Source organism: Muscardinus avellanarius (genome assembly GCF_963383645.1).
Source record: "Muscardinus avellanarius genome assembly, chromosome: 15".
Lineage (NCBI taxonomy): Eukaryota > Metazoa > Chordata > Mammalia > Rodentia > Gliridae > Muscardinus > Muscardinus avellanarius.
Genome location: NC_137801.1, coordinates 56,020,088 through 56,046,443, shown reverse-complemented (window position 1 = coordinate 56,046,443; position 26,356 = coordinate 56,020,088). Strand labels below are relative to the sequence as shown.

General features: G+C 39.4%; 1 protein-coding gene across 2 annotated transcripts in view; it reads right to left on the bottom strand.

Annotated features, from left to right (window-relative positions):
• PAPOLG (poly(A) polymerase gamma) overlaps window positions 1–24,160 on the bottom strand; it is a gene marked incomplete at both ends in the record, with an annotated part of 44,498 nt that extends 20,338 nt beyond the window's left edge. For both annotated transcript variants that reach the window (XM_080711167.1, XM_080711168.1), the window contains 8 exons: window positions 1,759–1,848; window positions 5,203–5,314; window positions 10,757–10,810; window positions 11,480–11,589; window positions 12,074–12,155; window positions 15,464–15,530; window positions 18,328–18,489; window positions 24,144–24,160. In XM_080711167.1, coding sequence (XP_080567293.1) covers window positions 1,759–1,848; window positions 5,203–5,314; window positions 10,757–10,810; window positions 11,480–11,589; window positions 12,074–12,155; window positions 15,464–15,530; window positions 18,328–18,489; window positions 24,144–24,160 — 694 coding nt within the window. The remainder of the gene's footprint in view (window positions 1–1,758; window positions 1,849–5,202; window positions 5,315–10,756; window positions 10,811–11,479; window positions 11,590–12,073; window positions 12,156–15,463; window positions 15,531–18,327; window positions 18,490–24,143) is intronic.
• Window positions 24,161–26,356: the final 2,196 nt, after the last annotated feature.

Below are 26,356 nucleotides of genomic sequence, written 5' to 3'. Positions count from 1 at the left end.
TGAATGCTGGGATTACAAGCGTGAGCCACCACATCTGATTAAAAATAGTATATATTTCTAAATAGAAAAAAGATTATAGAATAAGGTTATAAGGAAATTTTTTTTGGTACAATATGTTTTTTAATTTTCTTTTAGGAAATGGGGTCTTGCTATGCTGTCCAGGCTGTCCTTGAACTCCTGGGCTCAAGCCATCCATTGTATTAGCCTCTGAAATAGTGAGACCCTGTTTCAAAATGAAGACTAACAAATAGGGCTGGGATTATTCCTTAGAGGTAGAATGCTCCTGGATTCAGTCCCCAGTACCACAATAAAAAATAAATAAATAAATAAATAAATAAATAGTATTAAAATAGAGAAAGAAACAAGGTCTCACTAAGTTGCAGAGGGCCTCACTAAGTTACTGAGGCTAGCAGCAACCTGCAATCCTCCTGTCAGTCAGCCTCCCAAGTATAGGATTACAAGCATGCACCACCACACTCAGCTGTGTTTGTGTTTTAAGTGTTATTACATGATTCCAAAAGTTCAAAAAAAAAAAAACCCAGCAAGGTTTATAATGAACTTTATAAACTTTATAAAATCCCCTCCCAAGCACGGGGATTACAAGCTACAGTTAATGTGTAATTAAAGAAAGAAAAAAATCTTTTCATAAATTTAGTAAAGTCTAAGAGTACAATCTTTAAAAAGCTACAACAGTATACAGTTAATATCCTGGACCTTATATTCACTCCCCTTTCACTGACTCACCTAGAGTAACTTCCAGTTCCACAAACTCCATTCATGGTTAAGTGCCCTATACAGGTGTACCATTTTTTTTTTTTTTTTTTTTTTTTTTTGCGGTACTAGGGATGGAACACTGGGGGCCATTCTACCTCCGAGCTACACCCCCAGCCTTATTTTTTATTCTTTATTTGAAAACAGGGTCTCACTGAGTTGCAAGGGCCTCACTAAGTAGTTGCTGAGGCTGTTCACGAACAGTGATCCTCCTGTCTCAGCCTCCCAAATGCTGGGATTACAAGCGTGTGCCATGCCCGGCTACCTTTTAACTGTATTTACCTTTTCTTTTTATCTTTAGATATCTTTAGATACTGAAGACCACTCTTACAACTATATTCAGTATTGTAAACTTCTGCATAGGTTTATAGCCTAAGAACAATAAATGTATAACATTTCCTAGGTGTGCAATAAGCTCTGTCATCTAGACTTACATAAGAACATTCTATGACTTTTACACAATAAAATCATCTAATGATGCATTTCTCAGAATTATCACCATTATTATAAGTGGTGCGACTGAAGTTATGAATAATACAGAATGCCCTATGCCAGCTCAGACAAGGCAAAGAGTCTTTTAAGTTCTGACAGCTTAGCTGAAACCCAAGACATAAAGTCAGGGCTTTTAGTTTTCACCCAAGGAGGGAGAGAATTACACATCAGAACACCATAACCATTATGGCAGAAAAACAACTATTCTTAAATTTACTTGCCCTCAACCCCTGACCGCACACCTATAACCCCAGTACTTGGAAGGCTGAGCCAGGAGGATCGCAGGTTCCCAGCCAGCCTCAACAACTTAGTGAGGCCCTGTTTCAAAATAGAAGAATAAAACTGAGCTGGGAGTGAAGCTTGAAGGTAGAATGCCCTTGTGTTTCATTCCCAGTACCATATTAAAAGAGACTGAGAGTTCACACATGTGTTTCTATCACTGACAACAAAAAATTAGAATTTTATAATGTAAACATAAAAGATGTGAATACTTACGTTTTGCCCATAACTTGACTGCTCTTAGGGTGAGTCTAAAAGTTTCTTTATTTGGCACTAAATGCAAAATTTCATCAGTAACTCTACATCCTGAAAAAGACAAAACATTCAGTCTCCACTATGCAACAAACTCAATTCAAATGGCTGCCTTAATTTCCAGACACTCAAATGCTAAAAATATTTAAGAATAATAAGTCAGGGTATATTTTCTCTATGTATTGAAATATAGCATTTACAAATAAGGAACTAGTTTAGTTTCGAAGAATTACAAAATGTAAAGGCAATGAAATCCAATATTAACATAGAGATGGGTCTGAAAATCCTTTTAGATTTCTTTCACATTTGACAATCAAATGCCTACAGATTACAAAACTATTATTGCTTCAATACAAATCTTATTGTAAACAGTGAGATTTTACTGTTACATTCTGGAAGAAAAATGATTAGGTAAAAGAGACTATAAACCAGTGGTTTTCAAAGTTTGGTCTGTGAACATCTGAGAATTTGTGAGGTCAAATCTGTTTATAGTTGGAAATGATGGCGCATGCCTATAATCCCAGTAGTTAGGAGGTGGAAAGAGGAGGATCACAGGTTTAAAGCTAGCCTCAGCAACTTAGTGAGGCTCTCAGAAACTTGGTGAGACTCTGTTTCCAAATAAAAAATAAATGAGGGAAATAGTAAATAAAAATAATAAAGTTGGGAGTGTAGCGCAAAGGAAGAATGCCAAAGGTTCAATCCCCAGCACCCAGGAAAACAAAAAAGTTTACATAGCTGGGCGTGGTGGCGCATGCTTGTAATCCCCGTGCTTGGGAGGCGAAGACAGGAGGATTGCGCTGGTTCGAAGCCAGCCTCGCTGGCTTAAGAGACCCTGTTTCCAAAAATAAAAAGAAAATAGGTCTGGGAGTGTAGCCCGGAGAAGGGCTTCCAGGAACCCCAGTACCACCAAAAAAAAAAAAAAAAAAAAATTGATATAACTTTTTTTTTTTTTGTCCTGTTCACTGTGTGAACTTGCATTGATGGTAAAAGGCAAGGGGGGATAAAACTGCTATTACTTTATCAGGGAATCCAAGCAGTGGCAACAAGTGAACCACTGTACATTATGTTTTACCACCAGATGCTCATAACTAAATAAAAGAAAAAAAATGTGTCAACTATTCTAGCTAAAAGTGGAATTGTCCCTCCCGCCCGCCCAGGAACACTAGTTTTCCTTGAAAGTACAATCATCAAAGCCAAACATGGTGATGCATGCCTGTAATCCCAGTACTTGAGAGGCTGAGACCAGAGGACCACAGGTTCAAGGACAGCGTCAGCAAGTAATGAGACTCTCATTAACCTAGCGGGACCCGGTTTCAAAATAAACAAAATAGGAATAGGTGTATAGCTCAGAGGTAGAACACCCCTGGGTTAAACCCCACTAACACGCACATGTACGCACAAGCACAAAGTATGACTGACAGATAAACTGGTTATTCACAGTTGGGTGTTCAGCAGATAGTCCCTAAAAATTACCCTAGGGAGCTCCTCACTTCAAGGAAAACAAATAACAAAACTTACTGCCAATAATCAATGTAAACATTCAAGTTAAGTTAGAATTTTGGATAAACCTGTTTTTCCTACCAGCCTAAGAACTTCCCAACATTTAAGCTTTTCTTAAGAAACTGGTAGTGAGTGATATTAATGTATACAACTTAGTTTATAATGAAACATGTTAACAACTGGAAGATACAAATAACTCTGTGAATCAGTATTTTTCCAAATGGCCAAGGCATGATGTAGAGCAAAAGAGAATACAGGGAAAAGATCTATTCAAAGAACCACACAAACCAATAAATTTTAATATAACTGTATAAAACTTCATTGATACTGTTTTTAATTCTCTATCTTGATTAGCCTTTAAGAAATTACTGCTTTTATTAGGCAATAAAAGAGAAACAAACTGTAAATATGAATGAACCTCACAAACACTATGCTAAGTGAAAAAAGCCAGATACAATATAATAATTCCTTTTTAAAGGCCTTCCGCAATTTAGTGTGGCCCAGTTTCAAAATAAAGAATAAAAAATTGGGCTGGGGGCATAGCTTAGGGGTAGACATTCCTCAGTACTGAAAAAAAAAAAAAAAAAAAAGCTGTTAAAAAGAAAAAAATTGTCACCAGTCAAGTGTTGGTATAGTATTAAAGAATAACCACAATTATCCAAAAAGACTAATAAAATACTTTTTTCAACTTTTTCTTTAAAAAAAAAAAAAGTTTTTTGTTACTAAGGATTGAACCCAGAGGCATTCTACCTCCACGCTACACTCACAGATGAATTTTATTTCTGATCTGGAAATAGGGTCTCACTAGGTTGCTGAGGGCCTCGTTAAATTGCAGAGGCTGGCTTTGAACCAGCAATCCTTCTAAGCTGCCCAAATACTGGGATTACAAGCATGTATCATCACACTAGCTTTTAAGAGATTCTAACAGGCCATATTTTCTCCATTTATTTTATTTTTCTCTTTTTGTGTATGTGGTACTGGAGATGGAACCTGGGGCATTCTACCTCTGAGCTATATCCTTAGCCCTATTTTATATTCTTTATTTTGCAACAGAGTCTCAGTAAGTAATGGAAAGCCTCACTAAGTAACTGAGGCTGGCTGTGAACCTGTGATACTCCTGTCTCAGCCTTCCAACTACTGGGATTAAAAGCGTGTGCCACAATGCAAGGCTTCTCCATTTATTTTAACCAAAAGAAAATATTATAAGAGGTTGACTGTAGAAACAGGATAATCTAGCTGCTTAACATTTAAGTCAATTAAAGATATTTGGAAAAATAAAAAAAATCATCCTTCATATACAATATATTAATTTGTAATGAGTTTATTGTTACCTCTGACTGAACTAATATTTTTTAATTTGTTTTTATTTCTATGGTAAATATCTACCAATATAATCTCACATAAACAAAATCATTTTGCAGTTCTCAATATATCTTATTTAGAGTTTAAAGGTCCTAAGACCAGTAAGTTTGTGAACCTCAACTATAAACACAAACAGCCTTTCAAATAAATTTGTAGTTTTTAGGATACTTACATGTATCATCTGTACAAAGAAATTACATCATGTTTGTATAAGTGTGTGTATGTATGGGGAAGACTGAACTCAGGGTTTCTCACATGCTAAACAAATGCTCTACCGCTGAGCTACACCCCTGCACTGTTTTTTTTTCCTTTATTTTGAAACAGGGTCTCACTAAGTTGCAGAGGGCCTCACTAAGTAGCAGCAGAGGCTGTCTGCGAACCCCAATCCTCCGATCTCAGCCTCCCAAATGCTGCGATTACAAGCGTGTGCCACCATGCCCAGCTCCCAATATCATTTTTAACTGAGTTCAATCCCAAACTGTCTGATAGTTCTGGAAAGGGAGTTATTTTCAAGCAGGTATCTATGATTTCTTTTTAGAAGCTTACCATTTAAGCTGCGAATACACCTTATATCAAGGCTTCTCAGGCGAGAGTCGTCTCTTAGATCTAAATTATCTGATATGGTTTGTATAGCCAATCTTGCAAAGACTAGATCAATCTTTGGAAAGAGGCAAAAAGAGAAAATATTACTTTTTCTCCTAGTTTATTCCCCCATACCACCTCAAAAATAGAAAAAATTCTAATTATTACTTTGGGAAATTCTATCAAAACTTCAAAAGGCCTATATAGGCAATCTCACAAGGGAAAATCACTGCAAAGTTTTTAAGGTAAATAAAATGTTTCAGTTAAAGAAAATAAATTTGATTTTAGCATATATGATAAGCACTAAAAAAATCAAAATCTTGAGTGAATTTCTAGATAAAGAAAAAAGATACAATATACATTTACAATCACTTCTTGAAACCTAACTAAAAGACCATAAAAATTTAGCAAGATCTTCACCAACTTAAAGAGACTCTTAGGGGTTAGGGCTGAAGCTCAAGAGGTAGAATGCCCTGGGTTCAATTCCCAGTACCAAAAATAAACAAATAAATAAAGTGTGTGTGTGTGTGTGTGTGTGTGTGTGTGTGTGTGTGTGTGTGTGTGTATCTAAAGCATAATCCATGAGGATAAAGAGAGAAATCAACAACTAAAGTTAAAAAAATAGAAAGCAAATAGATAATCGGTAACAGTCCTGGTAGGTTCAAGAAAGCAGATTTAAAAAATGTTGCATTTAGAAACTATAGACAGAAGGCTATAAGCATATTATAAATAAAAAGAAACATTTAGAAAACAGAAAATATAGCCGGGTGTGGTGGCGCACGCTTGTAATCCCCGTGCTTGGGAGACTGAGACAGGAGGATCGCACAGGTTCGAGCCAGCCTCAGCTACTTAGTGAGGCTCTCAGCAACTTAGAGATCCTGTTTCCAAATAAAATATGAAATAGGTCTGGGAGTATAGCTTAGAGGTAAGAAATCCTCTGGGTTCCACCCCTAGTAATTAATATATATATATATATATATATATATATATATATATATACACACACACATATATATAAAATAGAAAATATTAGAAATTAAAAACAATAGTAGAAATAAAAATCCAGAGAAAATTTGAACGATTTAAAACAACATCAAAAAAACCCAAAGCCAGGTGTGGTGGCACACACTTGTAAGCCCAGCATTTGGGAGGCTGATACAGGAGGATCATAGTTTGCGGATAGCCTAGCTACTTAGGCCCTTTGGAACTAGGTGAGACCCTGTTTAAAAATAAAGAATAACAAATCAGGCTGGGTGGGTAGCTCAGAGGTAGGAAGCCCCTGGGTTCCATCCCTAGTACCACAAAATAAAAAAATAAGTAAACAATGCCAAAAAGCAGAACAACATTATGATGATGTGGTTAGCGAGAAAGAAATTTTCATTTTGTAAAGAAGAATGTCCTGGAGACCCTAAATATTTTCTTTCTTTCTTTTTTTTTTTTTTTTTGTGGTACTGGGGGTGGAACCCAGGGGCTTTTCTACCTCTGGGCTATCCTCTCAGACCTATTTCATACATTATTTGGAAACAGGGTCTCACTAAGTTGCTGAGTAGCTGAGGCTGGCTTCGAACCTGTGTGATCTTCCTGTCTCAGCTCCCAAGTGCAGGGATTATAAGCGTGCGCCACCATGCCAGGTGACCCTAAATATTAATATTAGGAGTCAAGGAAAATAGAGAGGAAACAAAGGGAGGAAATCTAATAAAATTCAATAAAAATTCCAAGAACTGAAAGGATGAATTTTCCAAACTGAAAGAGGACTATTGAACACCTAGCACATTGAATGAAAAGATATATACGAAAGCATATTTACATGAATTTTATAACTATGAAAAAAAAGATTCCAAAAAGCAAAATTGGCCACAAATAAAGAATGAGAAATCAACTGCTGGGTATGGTGGTGCACACTTGTAATCTCAGCATTTGGGAGGCTGAGACAGGAGGACCATGGTTGGTGGACAGCCTCAGCTACTTATTGAGGCCCTTTGCAATTCAGTGGGACCCTGATTCAAAATAAAGAATGTAAAATAGGGCTAGGGTGTAGCTTGGAGGTAGAATGCCACCTGGGTTCCATCCCTAGCACTGCAAAAAAAAAAAAAAAAAAAAAAAAAAAAGAATGAGGAAATAAAATGGCATCAAAATTCTCAATGCAGCACAAAAGCTAAAAGACAATGAAGGAAATGCTGAGAAAAATCATTGCCTATGTACAACTACACTCAGCCAAATTAAAGCATGCAAGATAAAAAAATGTGCTTTTTCATGAAGCTAGTGGATGAATTCCACTAGTCAGAGGAATGTAATGTAATCAGAGGAAATTAATAAAAAAAGAAACTTTTGGAAGCAAAAGGAGAGTCTAGAATAACAGCAAAGAGATGCCAGGGTGACAGCTGCATAATAGTCATGGAAAACAATCAGTTTAGATCGGAAGGTGAGAAGACTATGCTTACGTAAGATGATAATGATAAACTAAATTTATTTAGAGGAGATTCAGACAATTTAGGAAAGAATAAACTAGTCATAAATATAAAACCCAAGCATGCACAAAATCCCAAACAATTACTCTTTAACTTTTTCTTTTTACAGTACTGGAGATTCTTCCTGCAGAGGGGACGTTCTTCCTCTGAGCTACTCCCCCAGCCCTATTTATTTTTTTACTTTTTGCAGTACTGGGGTTGGAAACCAGGAACATTCTACCTCTGAACTACACCCTAACCCTATTTCTTTTTAATTCTCTATTTTGAAACAGGGTTTGACTGAGTTGCAAAGGGCTTCAGTAAGTAGCAGAGGCTGTCCTCAAACTGTGATCCTCCATTCTCAGCCTCCCAAATGCAGGGATTACAAGCATGAACCACTACACCCGGTTTTATTTTTTATTTTGAAACATGCTTTCAATAAGTGGAGGGCCTCACTAAGTAGATGAGGCTGGCCATGAACCTGCGATCCTCCTATCTCAGACTCCCAAGTAATGGGATTACAAGTGTGCACCACCACACCTGCTTACAATTATTACTTTCTAAGAAAATAATAGCAAAGAATAGTGATCAAGTATAGTTAATGCTCAGCTATGAGTACTGCTTATACAATCATAATAATGTAAACATAAAATACTGCTGTAACCAAAATTATATTAATTTATTTATTTTTGAAGGTCTGGGGATGTTACCCAGGGGCATTCTACCTCCGAGCTACACTCCCTAACCTATTTTTTATTCTTTATTTTGAAACCGAGTTTCACTGAGTTGCAAAGATCCTAAGTAGCTGAGGTTGTTCACAAACCATAATCCTCTGGCCTCAGCCTCCCAAATGCTGGGATTACAAGTGTGCACCACCACGCCCAGCTTAAAATTATATTTTAGAAAGTTATGGGAATGAAAAAAAATGTATATAAACTCATGTGTGCTGGGCATGGTGGGACACGTTTGTAATCACAGCATTTGGGAGGCTAAGACAGGAAGACTGTGGTTCTTGGATAGGCTCACCTACTTAATGAGGCCCTATGCAACTCAGTGAGACCCTATTTCAAAATAAAGAATTAAAAAAAAAAAAGGGCTGGGAGTGGTGGTGCATGCTTGTAATCCCCACCCTTGTAAGGCTGAAACAGGAGGATTGCACAGATTTGAAGCCAGCCTCAGCTACTTCGTGAGGCTCTCAGAAACGTAGTGAGACCCAGTTTCCAAACAAAATAGAGTATACCCAGAGGTAGAAAGCCCCTGGGTTCCACCCCAGTACCACCCCCACCAAAAAAAAAAAGAAAAAAACAATGGCTGGGGGTATAACTCAGAGGTAGAATGCCCCTGGGTTTCACCCCCAGTACCAAACACACACAAAATGTCAGTAGGAATGGAGGCTAGTTTGTTTTCATGGTAATAATTCAATAGAAATAGGAGATAGGAAGGTTGAGGGGCTACTTAAAAACTATTTAGCTGGGCATGGTGGCACACGCTTGTAATCCCTGAACTTGGAGGCTTACATAGAATGATCATAAATTCAAGGACAGCCTGCAAGTATTGAGATTTTCATCAACCTGTTTCCAAATAAAAATAAAATAGGGCAGGGGGTATAGTTCAGTGGTAGTATACCCCTTGGTCCAACCCCCATAAATTTTTAAATAAATTTTTATTTTAAATTAATTAAATTTAAATTTAAATAATTAAATAATTTAAATTAATTAAATTTTATATTAAAATTTTTAAATTTAAATTTAAATTTAAATTAATTAATTTTAATTATTTAATTTAAAATAAATTTTTTATTTAAAAATAAAAAATTTAAAAACCTATTTTAGCCAGGCATGGTGGCACACACTTGTAATGTCTGTACTTGGGATGCTGAGACAGGACTGCAGGTTCGAGGATAGCCTCACAAGCAATGGAGAGTCTCATCAACCTACTGAGCCCATTTTCAAATAATAAAATAGGATGGGGGACGGTAGCTTGGAGGTAGAATTTCCCTGGTTTCAATCCCCAATGCTCCTTCTCCCCCCAAAAATGCTGTTAATTCTTTAAGATATGTACTTGTGCCTGTGCCAGGCGTGGTGGCGCACCCTTGTAAGTCCAGCATTTGGGAGGCTGAGACAGGATGATCGTGGTTCATCCACGATCAAAGACAGCCTCAGCTACTACTTAGTGAGGCCCCTTGCAACTCAGTGAAATATCATTTCAGAAAATAAAGAGCAAAAAATAGGGATGGGGTGTAACTTGAAGGTAGAATGCTCCTGGGTTCTATCTCCAGAACCACACATACAAAAAAGACATGTACTTATAATCCCAGTACTTGGGAGGCTGAGACAGGAGGTTTGTGGCCAGCATGAGCACTTATCAAGGCTTGCTGCAACTTAGTGAGACCTTGTTTCAAAAATAAATAATAATAAGGCTGGGGAAGGCAGCTTGGAGGTAGAATGCCTCTGGGTTCAATCTAGAATATCACCAAAACAAACCCTAAGAAAGAAAAAAAAAAAGATATGTGCCTATATTGCTGGGTGAGGTGGTTCCTGCCTGTAATATCAGCTACTTAGGGGGCTGAGGCAAGAGGATCATAAGTTTTAAGCCCACTTGGGCATCTTAGTGAGATTCTGTCAACAAAATAAAAAATAAAAGGTCTAGTGTTAGTTGGGAGTGGTGGTGCACGCTTGTAAAATCCCAGCATTTGGGAGGCTGAGACCAGAGGATTGCGGTTCACAGACAGCTACTTAGTGAAGCCCTCTGCAACTCAGTGAGACCCATTTTCAAAATAGAGAATAAAAAAATAGGGCAGGAGATGTAGCTCGGAGGTCAAGTGCCCCTGGGTTCCATCCCCAGACCCACAAAAAAAAAAAAAAAAAAAAAGAAAAAAAAGAAAAAAAAAAAGGTCTAGTGTTGTAATTCAGTGGCAGAGCACATAGGTTACTAATACCCATTACTGAAAAAACAAAGAAAAAAAATGTATGTTCCTATGTAAAGTCTGATTTAAATACAGAACAATAAAGATCCCTATGAGTTAGGTTAAATAGTTCAATTGTAAAATTAAAAAAATATTAAATACTTACTTCAATACCATCAAATTCAAATTTTATAACAGGCACAAAAGCATCTTCTACAGCCTACAAAAGAGGAAAACAATTATAATACATACTTTAATCTTTTCTCTATCCTTTCTAACTGCCAATAATGTGAATATCTTTGCTTATAATTTATCTATTACTCATAGAAAAAGTGAAAATGTTCTTAGCTTTATTCTCAGGTTAAGCACTTACACTTTGTGACCTATGTTATTTAAGAGACAGATTAGCTATGATAGTAGTTACCTAATTTATTGTCTTCCTAAAAAAAATACCGGTCAAAAATTAGAAGGCAGGCCAGGTGTGTTGGCTCATGCTTGTAATTCCAGTACTTGGAAGGCTGAGACCAGAGCACCACTGGTTCAAGATCAGCCTCAGCAATTATTTTTTCAGTACTGGGATTGAACCCAGGAACATTCTACTTCTGAACTACACACCCCACCCCTGTTTTTTATTCTTTATTTGGAAACAGGGTCTCAGTAAATTGCAGAGGACCTCACTAAGTAGCTGAGGCTGGCCATGAACCTATAATCCTCCTATCTCAGCCTCCCAAGTACTGGGATTATATGTATGTGCCACCACACTCAGCTCTTTATAGATTATTTTAACAAGATAAAGCAACTTCTGAAGAGTATTTCAACAATCATAAGCCCTAGCTTTTACAAGTATGTGCTACTAAGTTCAAAATACTAATTGCCAGTGGATACTTACTCTTAGGTTTCTAATGCCATCTTGATGTTTCAATTTTTCAAAAAAAGATTGAAAAAAATCAGATCTCTCCACATGTCTTGGAGCTACACAAAGTGCATCAATGTCAGCCCCTACAAATCAAAGTATTTTTATGAAGATTATATATTTTCACTAAGTCCATATACACACATGTACAGAACAAAGGATAAAAGATGAGTATAAGAAAATGTTAAGAACAATTAGTGGGTTTTTTTTTGGGGGGGGCAGTACTGGGGATTGAACCCAGGAACATTCTACCTCTAAGCTATACCCCAGCCCTTTTTATTTTAAAACAGGGTCAAGTTGCCTAGTCTCACTATATTGCTGAGACTGTTCTTGAACCAGAGATACTCTTGTCTTAGCCTCCCAAGAACTGGGACAACAGTTGTGCACTAGCACACGCAGCTCAATACTTGTTTGAGTGGTGAGTTGTTAGGGAGTTTTGCTTTGTTGTACTTTGTAAATGTGGTTGAGGATTGAACCCATGGCCTTGCATATGCTATCCCCCACTCTCCTAATGAGCTACATGCCCAGCCCTTCAGGGTTCTTTTCACAAGAACACAGAAAAGCAGTTACCTTTGGTGTGTACTCCAAGCCTATAGGATCCAAACGTAAAAATTTTACCGCCAACAGCAGCCACAACAGAAGGTGGGAGATTCTAAAATAAAATTAAGCAAAAAACAAAACAAAAAAAATATTCAATCACTCCAGTTATTTAGCATAAAAAGCACCTAAATGCGTGTTGCCTTTTTTTAAGCAAATGATACTCACAGCACATTTGTCAACCACGGTAAGACTGAGATCTATTAAAGTACTTCAGGGAACTTTTGCGTGCAACATGAAGTAAATGAAGGTGCTACCAGAGCAGGACAAAACAAATTCATGTCTGGTATACATGCCCACAACCCTATCTTAAGAAAAACTTTATCATTTACCTCTCAGCCAATCCCATCTTCCCTGAAATTTTTGTGACAAGTATGCTTAATTTCTTGACTCTGGCTCTGCAACCTTTCTCAAGAAAGTAGGGTCATTCTTTTTTGTTTGGTTGTTTTTTGGTTCTAGAGAATGAACCCAGGAGCATTCTTTTTTAAACTCTTTATTTTGAAACAGGGTCTTGCTATGCCACTGAGGCCAGCCTCCACAGCATTCCTCCTGTCTCAGCCTCTGTAAGTACAGGATTATAGGCTTGTGCCACCATGCCTGGCAATCAGGTCATTCTTGATATGACATCTTTATAAAATGCTAATCTAACAACTTCAGTTAACCATAATTAAAAAGCTACTTTTCACTTCTCTCCAGAGCCAGACAGTTTCACTAAGACAGCCTGATCATTCTAACATTCATGCTTCAAACAAGGAAAATATTATTCCTATGACTGAAAAGTGGGTATTCCTTCTGATTTCCCTATTTCTGTTCTCATTATCCTCATTGCCCAAACTTATCAATATTATTCTTTTGGGGCTATTAATTCTTGATTTATATCTCTTACATTTCAACTACTATTCTCTTAATTTTAGGCTATTAAGTAGTTATCCTAATCTACACCCTTGCCTTCTAGTCTTTTTCTCTTACTCTATGTTGTATACAATTCACTGGCTGATGTTCCTTTATTATATTCTATAGCTCATGTCAAATTTTTACAGTGGAAGGAGGGGGAAAGATGGGAGGTAATGAGGAATAAAACCATATTATGCATGTCTGTATAAATATGTAACAAAGAATCCCACTATTCTGTATAAGCATAATGCAACAATTAAAAAATCAAGTGAGCCAAGCGTGGTGGCACACGCTTGTAGTCCCAGCATTTGGGAGGCTGAGACCTGAAGGATTGCAGTTCACAGACAGCCTCAGCTACTTAGTGAGACCCTCTGCAACTCAGTGAGACCAGGTTTCAAAATAAAGAATAAAAATAAGGCAGGGGTTGTAGCTCAGAGGTCGAATGCCCCTGGGTCCCATCCCCAGACCCACCAAAAAAAAAAAAAAAAAAAAAAAAATCAAGCGAGGCCGAGCGTGGTGGCGCACGCTTGTAATCCCAGCATTTGGGAGGCTGAGATGGGAGGATCTCGGTTCAAGGACAGCCTCAACTACTACTTAGTGAGGCCCTTTGCAACTCAGTGAGACCCTGTTTCAAAATAAGAGAATAAAGAGCCAGGCATGGCAGCACAAGCCTATAATCCCAGCATTCGGGAGGCTGAGACCAGAGGATTGCAGTTTATGGACAGCTTCAGCTACTTAGTGAAGGCCCACCACAACTTAGTGAGACCCTGTTTCAAAATAAAGAATAAAAAAAAAAAAAAATAGGGCAGGGGGTGTAGCTCGTAGGTCGAATGCCCCTGGGTCCCATCACCAGACCCGCAAAAATAAATAAATAAATAAATAAATAAATAAATAAATAAATAAATAAATAAATGAAAGAATAAAGAAAATAGGGCTGGGGGTATAGCTCGGAGGTAGAATGCCCCTGGGTTTCATCCCAGTACCAAAAACAAACAAAAAAACAAAAAACCTACAAATCACTATATAGTTACTGTTATGAAAACACTGCCTAGCCAGGCGTGGTGGAACGCGCTAGTAATCCCAGCATTCGGGAGGCTGAGACAGGGGTATTCTGGTTCACGGACAGCCTCAGCTACTACTTAGTGAAACCCTTTGCAACTCAATGAGACTGTTTCAAAATAAAGAATAAAAAAAATAGGGCTGGGAGTGTAGCTCAGAAGGAGAATGCCTCTAGGCTCAAATCCCCAGGACTAAAAAAAAAAAACCCCACAAAAACCAAAACCAAAAACAAAAAACACTACCTGCATTTTCTTGTGCAAAAAAACCCTAAAATTGTTTCAGGAATGTAGAGAAATATACAGCTTAAATAGCAATAAAGTACACCATAATTATTGCTGCATCGTAGTCATGTTTGCATTTCCCATGTTTCTTAAATAATTTCCTTGTCTGATAACACATAATATAAAAGGCAATTATGAAAAACAGACATTTACATAAACTTCTAAAGTCTTATTGAAAGTATCCTGTTGGCACTGGATACCCAATTAGGTGCAGCTGCAGTAGCAGGATATGCCTTCGCCTATTGGTTCACACCAGTGTGCATACTTGTGACATTACTTCCATACTGCTGAGTGCTACCATACCCATCTGGTAAGTTCCTGTTGGATTTCCAGCCCTAAAACTGGTCTGATTGCCAGGAGGCACAAAATTACTTCCAAAGCTCCCACTGGTGTAACTTGCAGCACTGTAAACACCTCAGTTTTTCTTTCTTTCTATTTTTATTTTTTGAGGGTCTGGGGAAGGAATCCAGAGGCATTCGAATCCAAGCTACACCCCCTGCCCAATTTTCTATTCTTTATTTTGAAACAGGGTCTCACTGAGTTGCAGAGGGCCTCACTAAGTAGCTGAGGCTGTCCGAGAACCGCGATCCTCCAGTCTCAGCCTCTCAAATGCTGGGATTACAAGTGTGAGCCCCCACACCCAGCTACCTTTCTACTTATAGTATGATCTTTGTTTAATCTGTGAGAAAATAATATTCTAAATCATGGGTAAATTATTTTTTACATAGCTATAATATTTAATCAAAATGATTTGATTTGAGTCAGTTATTTTTCCAAAACTAAAATACGTATAAATGAAAGAATTATAACTGACACAAAATGACCAATTACACCTTATCTACTCAATAGAAGTATTTTATTTAAAATAAAGTCTCCTGATATTTAAATTTTAGCCCACTACATATGGGTCAAACAAGACATTTACACAGTCTTGCAACCAATAATTTGCTACTTCTGGGATAAATCCTTACCAACTTAGAAACTAAATTGTCTAGACCAATTTAATCTCAAGTACATCACAGAGCCAAAATTTAATGTATTTCAGATAATTTTCAACTCTTATACCTTATTGACAGTATGAATAACCAGGATATAAAGAAACAAAAAATTCTGTGTAGATGAGTCTTACCTTACTCTCGCTGACATCAGAAATCCATTCTTTTACTAAATTATTCAATTTACCAAGAACAACCAACCTACAATAAAAAGATTAAAATTAAAAACAAAAACCCACACAAAAACCCAAACAACATTAAAGAAACAAATATATAAGCAGTCCCTTTGTGTTGGTGTTTAGGCAAAAACATACTGTATATATGCTAATGCTATCATATCTGTTGATACACAGAACATCTTTAGCAAAAAGATCTTGGATCCCTAAGAGTATCAAAGAAATGATAAGTGTCATAAAAGTATTCTAGTCTTTAAGCTATTTTCAAAATTCAAAAAATCTAATGTACAGCTGGGCGTGCTGGTGCACGCTTGTAATCCCAGCATTTGGGAGGCTGAGACAGAAGGATTTTGGTTCATGGACAGCTTCAGCTACTTAGTGAGGCCTCTGCAACTTAGTGAGACCCTGTTTCAAATTAAAGAATAAAAAATAGAGCCGGGCATGGTGGCGCACACTTGTAATCCCCACACTTGGGAGGCAAAGACAGGAGGATCACGCAGGTTCAAAGCCAGCTGTGCTGGCTTAAGAGACCCTGTTTCCAAATAAAAAAGTATAAAAATAGGTCTGGGAGTGTAGCCTGGAAGTAGAAGGGTCTCCAGGAACCCCAGTACCACCAAAAAAAAAAAGAATAAAAAAATAGAGCAGGGGTGTAGCTCGGAGATAGAATGCCCCGGGTGTTCCATCCCCAGACTTGGGGAAAAAAAAAAATCTAATGTAAATCATAACATTATCTTCAATGAGGCTGCAAAAGCCAGCTAAACTGTCAACTCTCTTTGCTTTACTATGAAATTAAATCAATTCTATGTGGTACTAGAAACTAGCATTCTCAGTGCAAGTCATAAATCTTTGAGTAATTAAGATGGGAATATTTAGCCAGGTGTGGTGCAAACACTTGAAATACCAGTACTTGGAGGCTAAGACAGGAGGATCACAGGACTACAGCTAGCCTCAACTACTTAAGGAGGCCCTCTGTAACTTATTGAGACCTTGTTTTAAAATAAAGAATAAAAAAATAAGGGTGGAGGTATACCTTGGAGGTAGAATGCCCAGGGTTCAATTCCCAGTACCCCCCACAAAAAAAATGGGAAAATTAATTATTGGCTGATTTTTATAAAATATATTAGGCAATAAAAACAGTTTATTATTATTAAAACAAATATGCACTCAATGCCATGAACAAATCCACATTAAAAAAAAAAAAAGATAAAGAAGCCGGGCATGTTGACATACTCTTGTAATCCCAGCATTCAGGAGGCTGAGACAGAGGATCTTGGTTTGAGAACAGCCTCAACTACTTAGTGAAGCCCTTTACAACTCAGTGAGACCCTGTTTCAAAATTAAGAATAAAAAATAGGAATGGGATGTAGCTCAGAGATAGAATGTCCCTGGGTTCCATCCCTCGTACCACAAAAATAAATAAATAAATAAATAAATAAATAAATAAATAAATAAATAAATAAAAATAAAGCCAGCCAGCCAGTCAGCCAGCCAGCTAGGTGTGGTGGTGCACGCTTATAATCTCAGCATTTGGGAGGCTGATACAGGAGGATCATGGTTCGAGGACAGCCTCAGCTACTTAGTGAGGCCCTCTGCAACTCAGTGAGACTGTTTCAAAATAAAGAATAAAAAAAATAGGGCTACGGGTATAGCTTGGAGGTAGAATGTTCTTGGGTTCCATCCCCAGTACTGCAAAAAATAAATAAAATAAAAATTTAAAAAAAAGAAAAAAAGTGTGGTTTCAGGATCTCAAAAGATAACTAATATGTAAAACTAAACTCCTAATCTGTGCAAATTTGCTACTCCCTCAGTCTTCTCCAGAAAATGAAACTCCATCTTTCTAGGTAGTGAGGCTAAACACCTTGTCATCATTTTTGAAGACGCTTTCCCTTATATTCCAGTCACTAACCCAGCCTACCTGTAAAATGCACCCAGAATTCTATTACTTATCACTGTACTGCCACCCTCTAGTTTCCAGGCATCATTTCCTCCTGAGGTTATTATAATGACCTCTTAACTAGTGGCTCTGTTTCTGCCCTTGCACCCTCTTCAGACTACACTTAATATAGGGTAGAATCATGTCAGTCTTCTACTCAAAGCCTTAACTGCTTCCCATTTTACTCAGAATAAACCAACACTTTACAATGCTTTACAAGGTCCTACGTTACCTTGCCCTACATGCTCTTTCCCACCTCACTTTAAGTGCAAACTTCCCCACTTACTTGATCTGCTTCTGATACTCAGAATTTGTACTTGCCCTGTACTCCTCAAATAAACCAGGTATACTTTTATCTCAATCTTTCTGCCCAGAATGTTCTTCATCCAAATATCTGCATCCTCATACTCACTTTCAAATTTTCCCTTAAATGTCACTTTCTTGCTGGGCTTTGTGGTGCTTGCCTATAATCCCAGTACTTGGGAGGCTGAGACAGGAGGATCACAGGTTTAAGGACAGTCTCAAGAAGTAGTGAGACTCTCTCATCAACCTAGTGAGAACTTGTTTCCAAATAAAAATAAAATAGGGCTCGGGTTATAGCTCAGAGGTAGAATGCCCCTAGGTTCATTCCCCAGTGCGACAGAAAACAAAGTCACTTTCTTAATGAAACCTCTGAAAACTTCTAACCCTAAACAGCACGAATCATATGTAATAGTGTATTTCTTGACCTCCATTTAAAATGTAAGCTACAAAAGGGTCAAGATTTTTCCTTTTTTTTTTTGGTCATTTCTGTATCTCTATGCAGGGACATGGTAGAGACTCAATATATGTTCAAAATTAACGATTAAATAATGTACTATAAACTATGTTACTAATTTGAATGACATACCTGTGGTTCAATTCTTCCTCATCTTCAAATACTCCAAATGGTTTCATGGCATCAATTAATTTCTGTGTATAAATGTGATCAATTTCCTTAGGACATGCCAAACTAATTGGAGAGGTAATCCCATAATGCTTTTGTTGACGCTGGCTGTCCAGCATGGTGTTTCTGTTAAAAAAAAAACAAACAGAAAAAATTTACTATATCATACTGATACACTGAATCTAATCTCTCAATCCACTCATGCTAATTAAACTACTTTAAAATTTTATTTAGTGATAAGAATTGGGGCAGACACTTTTTTCAAAGAGTAAAAAAATGGGTATTTTGTGTTTATGTTTATGAAGGGTTACTTATACTACCTCCAGCTTTTATGGTTAAGATAGCTTTTTAAGCCAGCATGTGTTGGCAAGAGGAAAGCTGTACCAACAAGACTTAGTTCAAATGCAAAGAGCCTGAATGGGATCTGTGCCAGGGCTACATCTACTATATCCTGTGGATTTAAGTCAAGTACCATCTAGATTCTAGAATCTTTTTGAAAAGCAAACACTTGAAAGAAAGTTCTTGGTAAAAACAATGGTTTTTCCTCCTAGGAAAGAAACAAAAACACATCATCAGAAGGCCCTTGTGAAATCAATGGCGTTTAAAAAGAAATCACAACTAGACTTATCCTCAGGAAACCTACATAACACCTTTTGATTGAATCAGAGATTATAATCTTAACACTTTGTGGTTCTAGTTGTTCTCTTCATTTTAGACTGTTACTCATAATATCTCATACTAATTATCAAATGCTTTAGATTAAATGGCAATATTTTATAGGATACAAATGACCCTCCACAAATCCCAGCTATTAGAAAATTACAGTATAAAATAAAGTGTAACAGAAGCCGCAAAGTGGTGCATGCCTATAATCCTAGTACTTGGGAGGCTGAGGCAGGAGGATCATAGGTTCAAAGCCAGCTGCAGCAACTTAGCGAGGCCCTCCACAATTTAGTGAGATCCTGTTTCAAAATACGTAAAATAGGGCCGGGACTATAGCTTGGAGGTAGTATGCCCTTAAAAAAGTAAAAAGACTTGGCTATAGCTCAAAGGTACAATGCCCCTGGTTCAATCTCCTGTATCAAATGAAAAAAGTAAAAATAAATATAAACACTAACCAACTAACACTACCATCTATCTTCACAATGCAAAGGGCCATTAATACCAAGAATAAGAATGTAATCACAAAATAAAAAGCAGTCTTTTAACATGAATAAATTAGCCCTATTTAAAAAAAAAAACATAGAGGTAATAAGAGAAGGTTAACAAGTACAGTGGCATAGTTGGATAGAAGTAACTAATTGACAACTAATTGTATGTTTCAAAACAGTGAAAAGTTTGGCCAGGCATGGTGGCGCACACTTATAATTCTGGTGCTTGGGAGGCTGAGACAGGAGGATCGCACAGGTTTGAAGCCAGCCTCAGCTACTGAGTGAGGCTCTCAGCAACTTAGTGAGACCCTATTTCCAAATAAAGTATAAAATAGGTCTGGGAGTATAGCCCGGAGGTAGAAAAGCCCCTCGGTTCCACCCCTAGTACCACAACAAAACAAAATACTGAAAAGTTTGAATGTTTCTAACAAATACCTAATGTAACAGATATGTAAAATGCCCTAATTTGATCATTATACCCATATACATAATTTAAGTATCATACTGTACCCTTTAAATATGTATCATTATTATGTAAAATAAAATTAAAACCACAAATATACAATAGTGATTGCTTGCTTTGGGACTTGAACTCATTAAAACTTTGGATTTGACTACTACTAAGTCCACAGAGTAAAGCATTTATTTATTTATTTACTTTTGGTACTAGGGATTAAAACAAGGGGTATTCTACCTCCCAGTTATACTCTTAACTCTATTTTTATTTATTTATTTATTTTTGCAGTACTGGGGATAGAACTCAGGGGCATTCTACCTCTGAGCTATACCCTCAGCCCTATTTTTTTTAGTCTTTTTAAAAAAATTCTATTTATTTTTTATTCAACTCTCATTGAGTTGCAAAGGGCCTCACTAAGTAGCTGAGGCTATCCCTGAATCGTGATCCTCTTGTCTCAGCCTCCCAAATGCTGGGATTATAAGCATGGGCCACCATGCCCAGCTACTTTATTATTTTATTTATTTTTTGCGGTAGAACCCAGGAGCATTCTACCTCCAAGCTACACCCCAGCCCTATTTTTTTAGTCTTTATTTTTTTATTTAGTGTGTGTGTGTGTGTGTGTGTGTGTGTGTGTGTGTGTGTGTGTGTGTGTGTGTACACGCGCTATGGATTGAACTCAGGGGCATTCTACCTTTGAGCTACACCCCCAACCCGATTTTTTATTCTTTATTTTTGAAACAGGGTCTGAATTGCAAAGGGCTGTCCACAAACTGCAATCCTCCTGTATCAGCCTCCCAATTAACTAATTAATGCTGGGATTAATTAATTAATTATAATGCTGGGATTACAGGTGTGCACCACCATGCCCGGCCTGTCTTTTTATTTTTTGAAACAAGGTCTCACTGAGTTGAGAAGGGCCTCACTAAGTTGCTGAGACTGTCCTCTAGTCTCCACCTCCTGAATGCTGGTATTACAAGCGTGCCCAACTATGCCTGGCTTTTTTATTTTGAGACAGGGTCTCCCCAGGTTGATGAGAGTCTCACTACTTGCTGAGGCTGTCCTACCTGTAATCCTCCTGTCTCAGCCTCCCAAGTACTGAGATTAAAGGAGCGTGCCACCATGCCTAGGTTTAAGGCATGCTCTTTAGCTAAAAATTTCAGTGGGTAGGTAGAAATGGAAAAAAATCAAATAGAAGATTAAGAAATAGCCTATATACCTTCCAAAACAATTGAAAAGAAACAATTACTCCAATAGTAATGCTACCATAAAACAAAACTTCGATAAGTTATTTTATGTTGTAATTTTTTTTCTTTCAGTACTGAGGATTGAATCTGGGGGGGCATTCTGCCTCTGAGTTATACCCTATTTTTTTTTTTTTTTTTGAAATAGGGTCTAAGTTGCAGAGGGCCTCACTAAGTAGCCGAAGCTGGCTGTGAACCTGCAATTCTCCTGTCTCAGCCTCTCAAGTACTAGGATTACAAGCATGTGCCACCATTCCCAGCTAAATTGTATTTCTTTTTTAAAGACTTGCCTTTTTACCTCAAGAAAGCTACAGAGGTATTTCTATATTGTTTGTATTTGCTTTCATATATATATATATATATATATATATATATATATATATATATATGAAAAATAAGTAAATAGATGTATTATAAATACTGATTACAAGTGATCATTCAATTTTCAGATAAGTGCTATCTTACAGATAAGAACCTAAAGTTCTAAGAGAGAAAAAGAGCCAAAATTGAAACTCCAAAACCTCTATCACTTTATTCTCTCCTCCATAACTTCTTCAGTTCTTATACTATGACCCCAGGTCTCACTTTCTTATCTGTATTCTCAAAAAATTGGCTATCTATATCCCTGCTTGTCCCCATATTCCAAATCTAGGGTTCTGAATCTCTCTCATCTAATTAGGGGGAAAACAAAGTATGAAACATTTACTCCCTTCAACCTATCAATTTCGTATTTCAATTATAAGCAAATGTCCTTGAAAAATTCTAGTACAGTGTACAAGGAAACATGAAATAAAATGATCACTGCCGTTCTATACATTCTATAACATTAACAACTTTGAAACAGGGCGTAGTGGCAGACGCTTCTAATCTCAGCATTGGGAGGGCTGAGACCAGAGGATCGTGGTTCATGAAACAGCCTCAGCTACTTAGTGAGGCCCTTGGAAACTTAGTGAGACCCCATTTCAAAATAAAGAATAAAAAATAGAGCTGGGAGCCGGGCGTGGTGGCGCACCCTTGTAATCCCTGCACTTGGGAGGCTGACAGGAGGATCACACAGGTTCAAAGCCAGCCTCAGATACTTAGTGAGGCTCTTAACAACTTAGTGAGACCCTTTATCCAAATAAAGTGTAAAATAGGTCTGAGAGTATAGCCCAGAGGTAGAAAAGCCCCTGGTTCCAACCCTAGTACCACAAAAAAAAAAAAAAAAGGGCTGGGGGGTGCAGCTCTGAGGTAGAATGACTCTTGAGTTCCATCTCCAGTAGTGCAAAAACAATTTTTTTTTTTTTTAAAGAAGCTGGGTGTGCTTTTAATCCCAGTACTTGGGAGGCTGAGACAGGAGGATAACAGGTTCTCAGCCAGCCTCAGCAATTTAGTGAGGCCATCTCCAACTTAGTGAGACCCTGTTACAAACTAAAAAATAAAAAAGCCTGGGGGGTTAGCTTGGGGGAAGAATGCCCAGTTAAATTCCCAGTACCACAAACAAATCAATAAAACCTTCAGAAGACCCTAAAATAGTCTAAGGTGAAAAGGACTAAATTAGGGTGTGTCCTTATAATGGAATTAAGGTGTGTACTTACAATGGGATATAACACAGTAGTTAATATGAATCAATTAGAACTGAAAATATTAATATGAAGACTCAAAGATACTATGTTAGGCCAGGAGTGGTGGCCCAAGTTTGTAATATCAGTACCCGGGAGGCTGAGACAGGAGGATGATGGCAGGTTCGAGGCCAGCCTCAACAACTTAGTGAGGCCATCTGCGACTTAGTGAGCTCCTATTTCCAAATAAAAGAATAAAATAAGCCGGGTGTGGTGGCTCACGCTTGTAATCCTAGCACTTAGGAGGCTGAAACAGGAGGATAGCGTAGATTCAAAGTCAGCCTCAGCTACTTAGTGAGGCTCTCAGCAACTTAGTGAGACCCAGTTTCCAAATAAAATATAAAAATAGGTCTGGAAGTATAGCCCGAGGTAGAAGACCCCTGGGTTCCATCCCCACTGCCACACACACACACACACACACACACACACACACACACACAAAAGATACCATGTTGCTCTAAAGAAGCAAACTACAGACATACAAGTATGATACTAGTTACATAAAGTTTAAAAACGAAATACTGGAAATGCTTATGAACACACACATGTAGTAGCACTAAAAATGCAACAATAAACATCAAATTCCAGACTGTGAGGACCTGTTAAGAAGGACAAGAAAATGGGACCAGAGAAAGGAACAGGAGTCCTTCAGTATCTGGAATGCTTGATTTCTTTTAAATAAATACACAGACATATATACACACAGTTATTCTTTGGAAAATATGGATGGTGGCTACACACGCGTGTTTGTCATTTTCTGCATTTTTCTGTATATTTAAATCATTTCCTAATAAACAAAAATGTAAGAAACTCTAGCAAAATCTTGACATGCACAGAAACTGTTTCTGACTTTATCAGAGTGTGTCCAGAAGGTACAGGCCAGTAGATACGGTAGGTAGTTGGGCCGACCGGGTGAGTAGGAAGGGGGAATTGGGGAAAGACTTGAGCTTTTATCGAAGAGAAACCCATCAGCTGGCCGAGGTACCACTAACTCCTAAAGACCCGGAGACGACGGGCCGGGCAAGGAGGAGGCAGGAGGGGAACGGCATTTGCGCCAATGCAGACGCGAGCAGACAGGCTAAGACCGAGCCGGGGGCAGGAGAGTGCCCGACGGCCACCGCCGTCCCCTCAGCCCGGCGGGTCGTCCGCAGAGGCGGGACGGCCGGGCGAGGGGCTCGAGCCGCGAGCCCGGGCTGGGTGGTCGAGGGGGCGCCCGGAGGACGGGCAGCCGCGAAGGGGACCGCCCGGGAGCCGCGGGGCCGGGCCGGCGCCCGCCCGAGCTGACCACCTCGGCTCACCTCAGCCCCAACCGCCGCCCCCAACCACTTACGCAGACATCTCTTTCATCGCTTCCTGCGGCTCTCTTCAGCAAGTGTCTTTCGCTCCGGACTCCTGCTCTTGCTCTGTACTTCTCCCCCGTCAACTTCCCTCCAGTCGCGCGCAGTTCGCTGGCTCGCTCACTTTCCCACTTCCTACGGCCAAGGCATCCAACCGACTAGCGAAACCTCCACAAAACCGGCTCTATTTATGACAATACAGCGCGGCTGACGCCAATATGGCGCCGCTTCCCAGCCTGCCTCTCGCCCTCCGCAGCCCCGCCCCCGGGCCGCGGGCCGCCCCGGCCACGCCCCCTCAGCCTGCAGGCCCGAGAGGCTGGGAAGCCCCGCCCCTGGGCCGCGGGCCGCCCCGGCCACGCCCCCTCAGCCTGCAGGCCCGAGAGGCTGGGAAGCCCCGCCCCTGGGCCGCGGGCCGCCCCGGACACGCCCCCTCAGCCTGCAGGCCCGGGAGGCTGGGAAGCCCCGCCCCTGGGCCGCGGGCCGCCCCGGCCACGCCCCCTCAGCCTGCAGGCCCGGGAGGCTGGGAAGCCCCGCCCCTGAGTCGCGGGCCGCCCAGGCCACGCCCCCTCAGCCTGCAGGCCCGGGAGGCTGGGAAGCCCCGCCCCTGAGTCGCGGGCCGCCCCGGCCACGCCCCCTCAGCCTGCAGGCTGTGAGGTGAGAAGCCCCGCCCCCGCGGGCGGGAGCGCTTGCTTTGCAAATGCGGCGGGGAATAGCTTTGGGTTCCCTTCTTTGTTCATTTGACTGTCAATCCAAGCAAACCACTTGGATAATAATTTAGAAATATGTTTTCCTTGTTTCGTCAATGAAAGTCTCAATGTATTTTTAAAAGATTGTAGCCTTGCCTAACAAATTCTATTTTAACTCTTCCATTGTCCCACATCTTTAATTAGTCATACGTAATCAACCCAGTCAAAAGTACTGTGTTGCCGAGAGGGTCACACCCAGGAACGTGCGACTCTTAGTACAATTATCTCAAGGAAAAGCTAGATTTTAGTAAATTAGAAGCTAATTTCCTCCCTAAGTGCAACACTCTGATTCATAGCATTTAGCTGAGAGATTAAAAGTAATCGATAGCCCAGCGTGGTGGGACACGCTTGTAATCCCAGCGTTCCGGAGGCTGAGACCGAGGATCGCGGTTCACGGCCAGCCTCGGCCACTTAGCGAGGCCCTCTGCAACTCAGTGAGACCCTGTTTCAAACTAAAGAATAAAAACAGGGCAGAAGATGTAGTTCGGAGCTTGACTGCACCTGGGTTACATCCCCAGACCCGTAAAAGAAAGATAAAATAAAATAAAAAATATTAAGCAGGGCGCGTGCAAGACCCTAGCGCCTGTGAGTGCAACACGGAGGAGGGGGATCAAGGTCAGCCTGGCAATTTAGCGAGACCCTGTTTCAAAATAAAGTATAAAAAATAGGTCTGGGAGTATAGCCCAGAGGTAGAAAAGCCCTTAGGTTCCACTACCAGTACGACAAAAAATATAATAATAATAATAATAATAATAATAATAATAATAATAATAATAATGGCTTGGGATGTAGTTCAAAAGTAGAGGCCCCCTGGATTCAATGTGTAGTTACTACCTTACACACACACACACACACACACACACACACACACACACACACGGTAAAGGGGAGAACATATTTATTTTTATTTATTTATTTTGCGGTACTGGAAGGTACCACTAACTCCTAAAGACCCGGAGACGGAGGCTGGGCAGGGAGGAGGGTAGGAGGGAAACGCATTTAGGACCTCACTAAGTAGCTGAGGCTGGCTTCGAAACTATGCGATCCTCCTGTCTAAGCCTCCCAAATGTTGGGATTACAAGCCTGCGCCACCATGCCCGACCTATTAAATTAGTATTTTAAATATCTTCTCCCCACCCGGGCGTGGTGGTGCACGCTTGTAATCCCAGCATTTGGGAGGCTTAGACAGGAGGATCGCAGTTCACGGCCAGCCCCAGCTACTTAGTGAGGTCCTTTTCAACTCAGTAAGACCCTGTTTCAAAATAAAGAATAAAAAATAGGGCAGGGGGTGTCGCTCGAGGTCGAATGCCCTTGGGTTCCATCCTCAGACCCGCAAAAAATAAAATAAAATATTAACTTATTACTAAGAAAATAAGAAACTGCTTGGCAATTGGCCGTGGTGCTAGCCTATAATTGCATCTCAGAGGTTAGAACAGAAGGCTCAAGATTAGCCTGGGCCA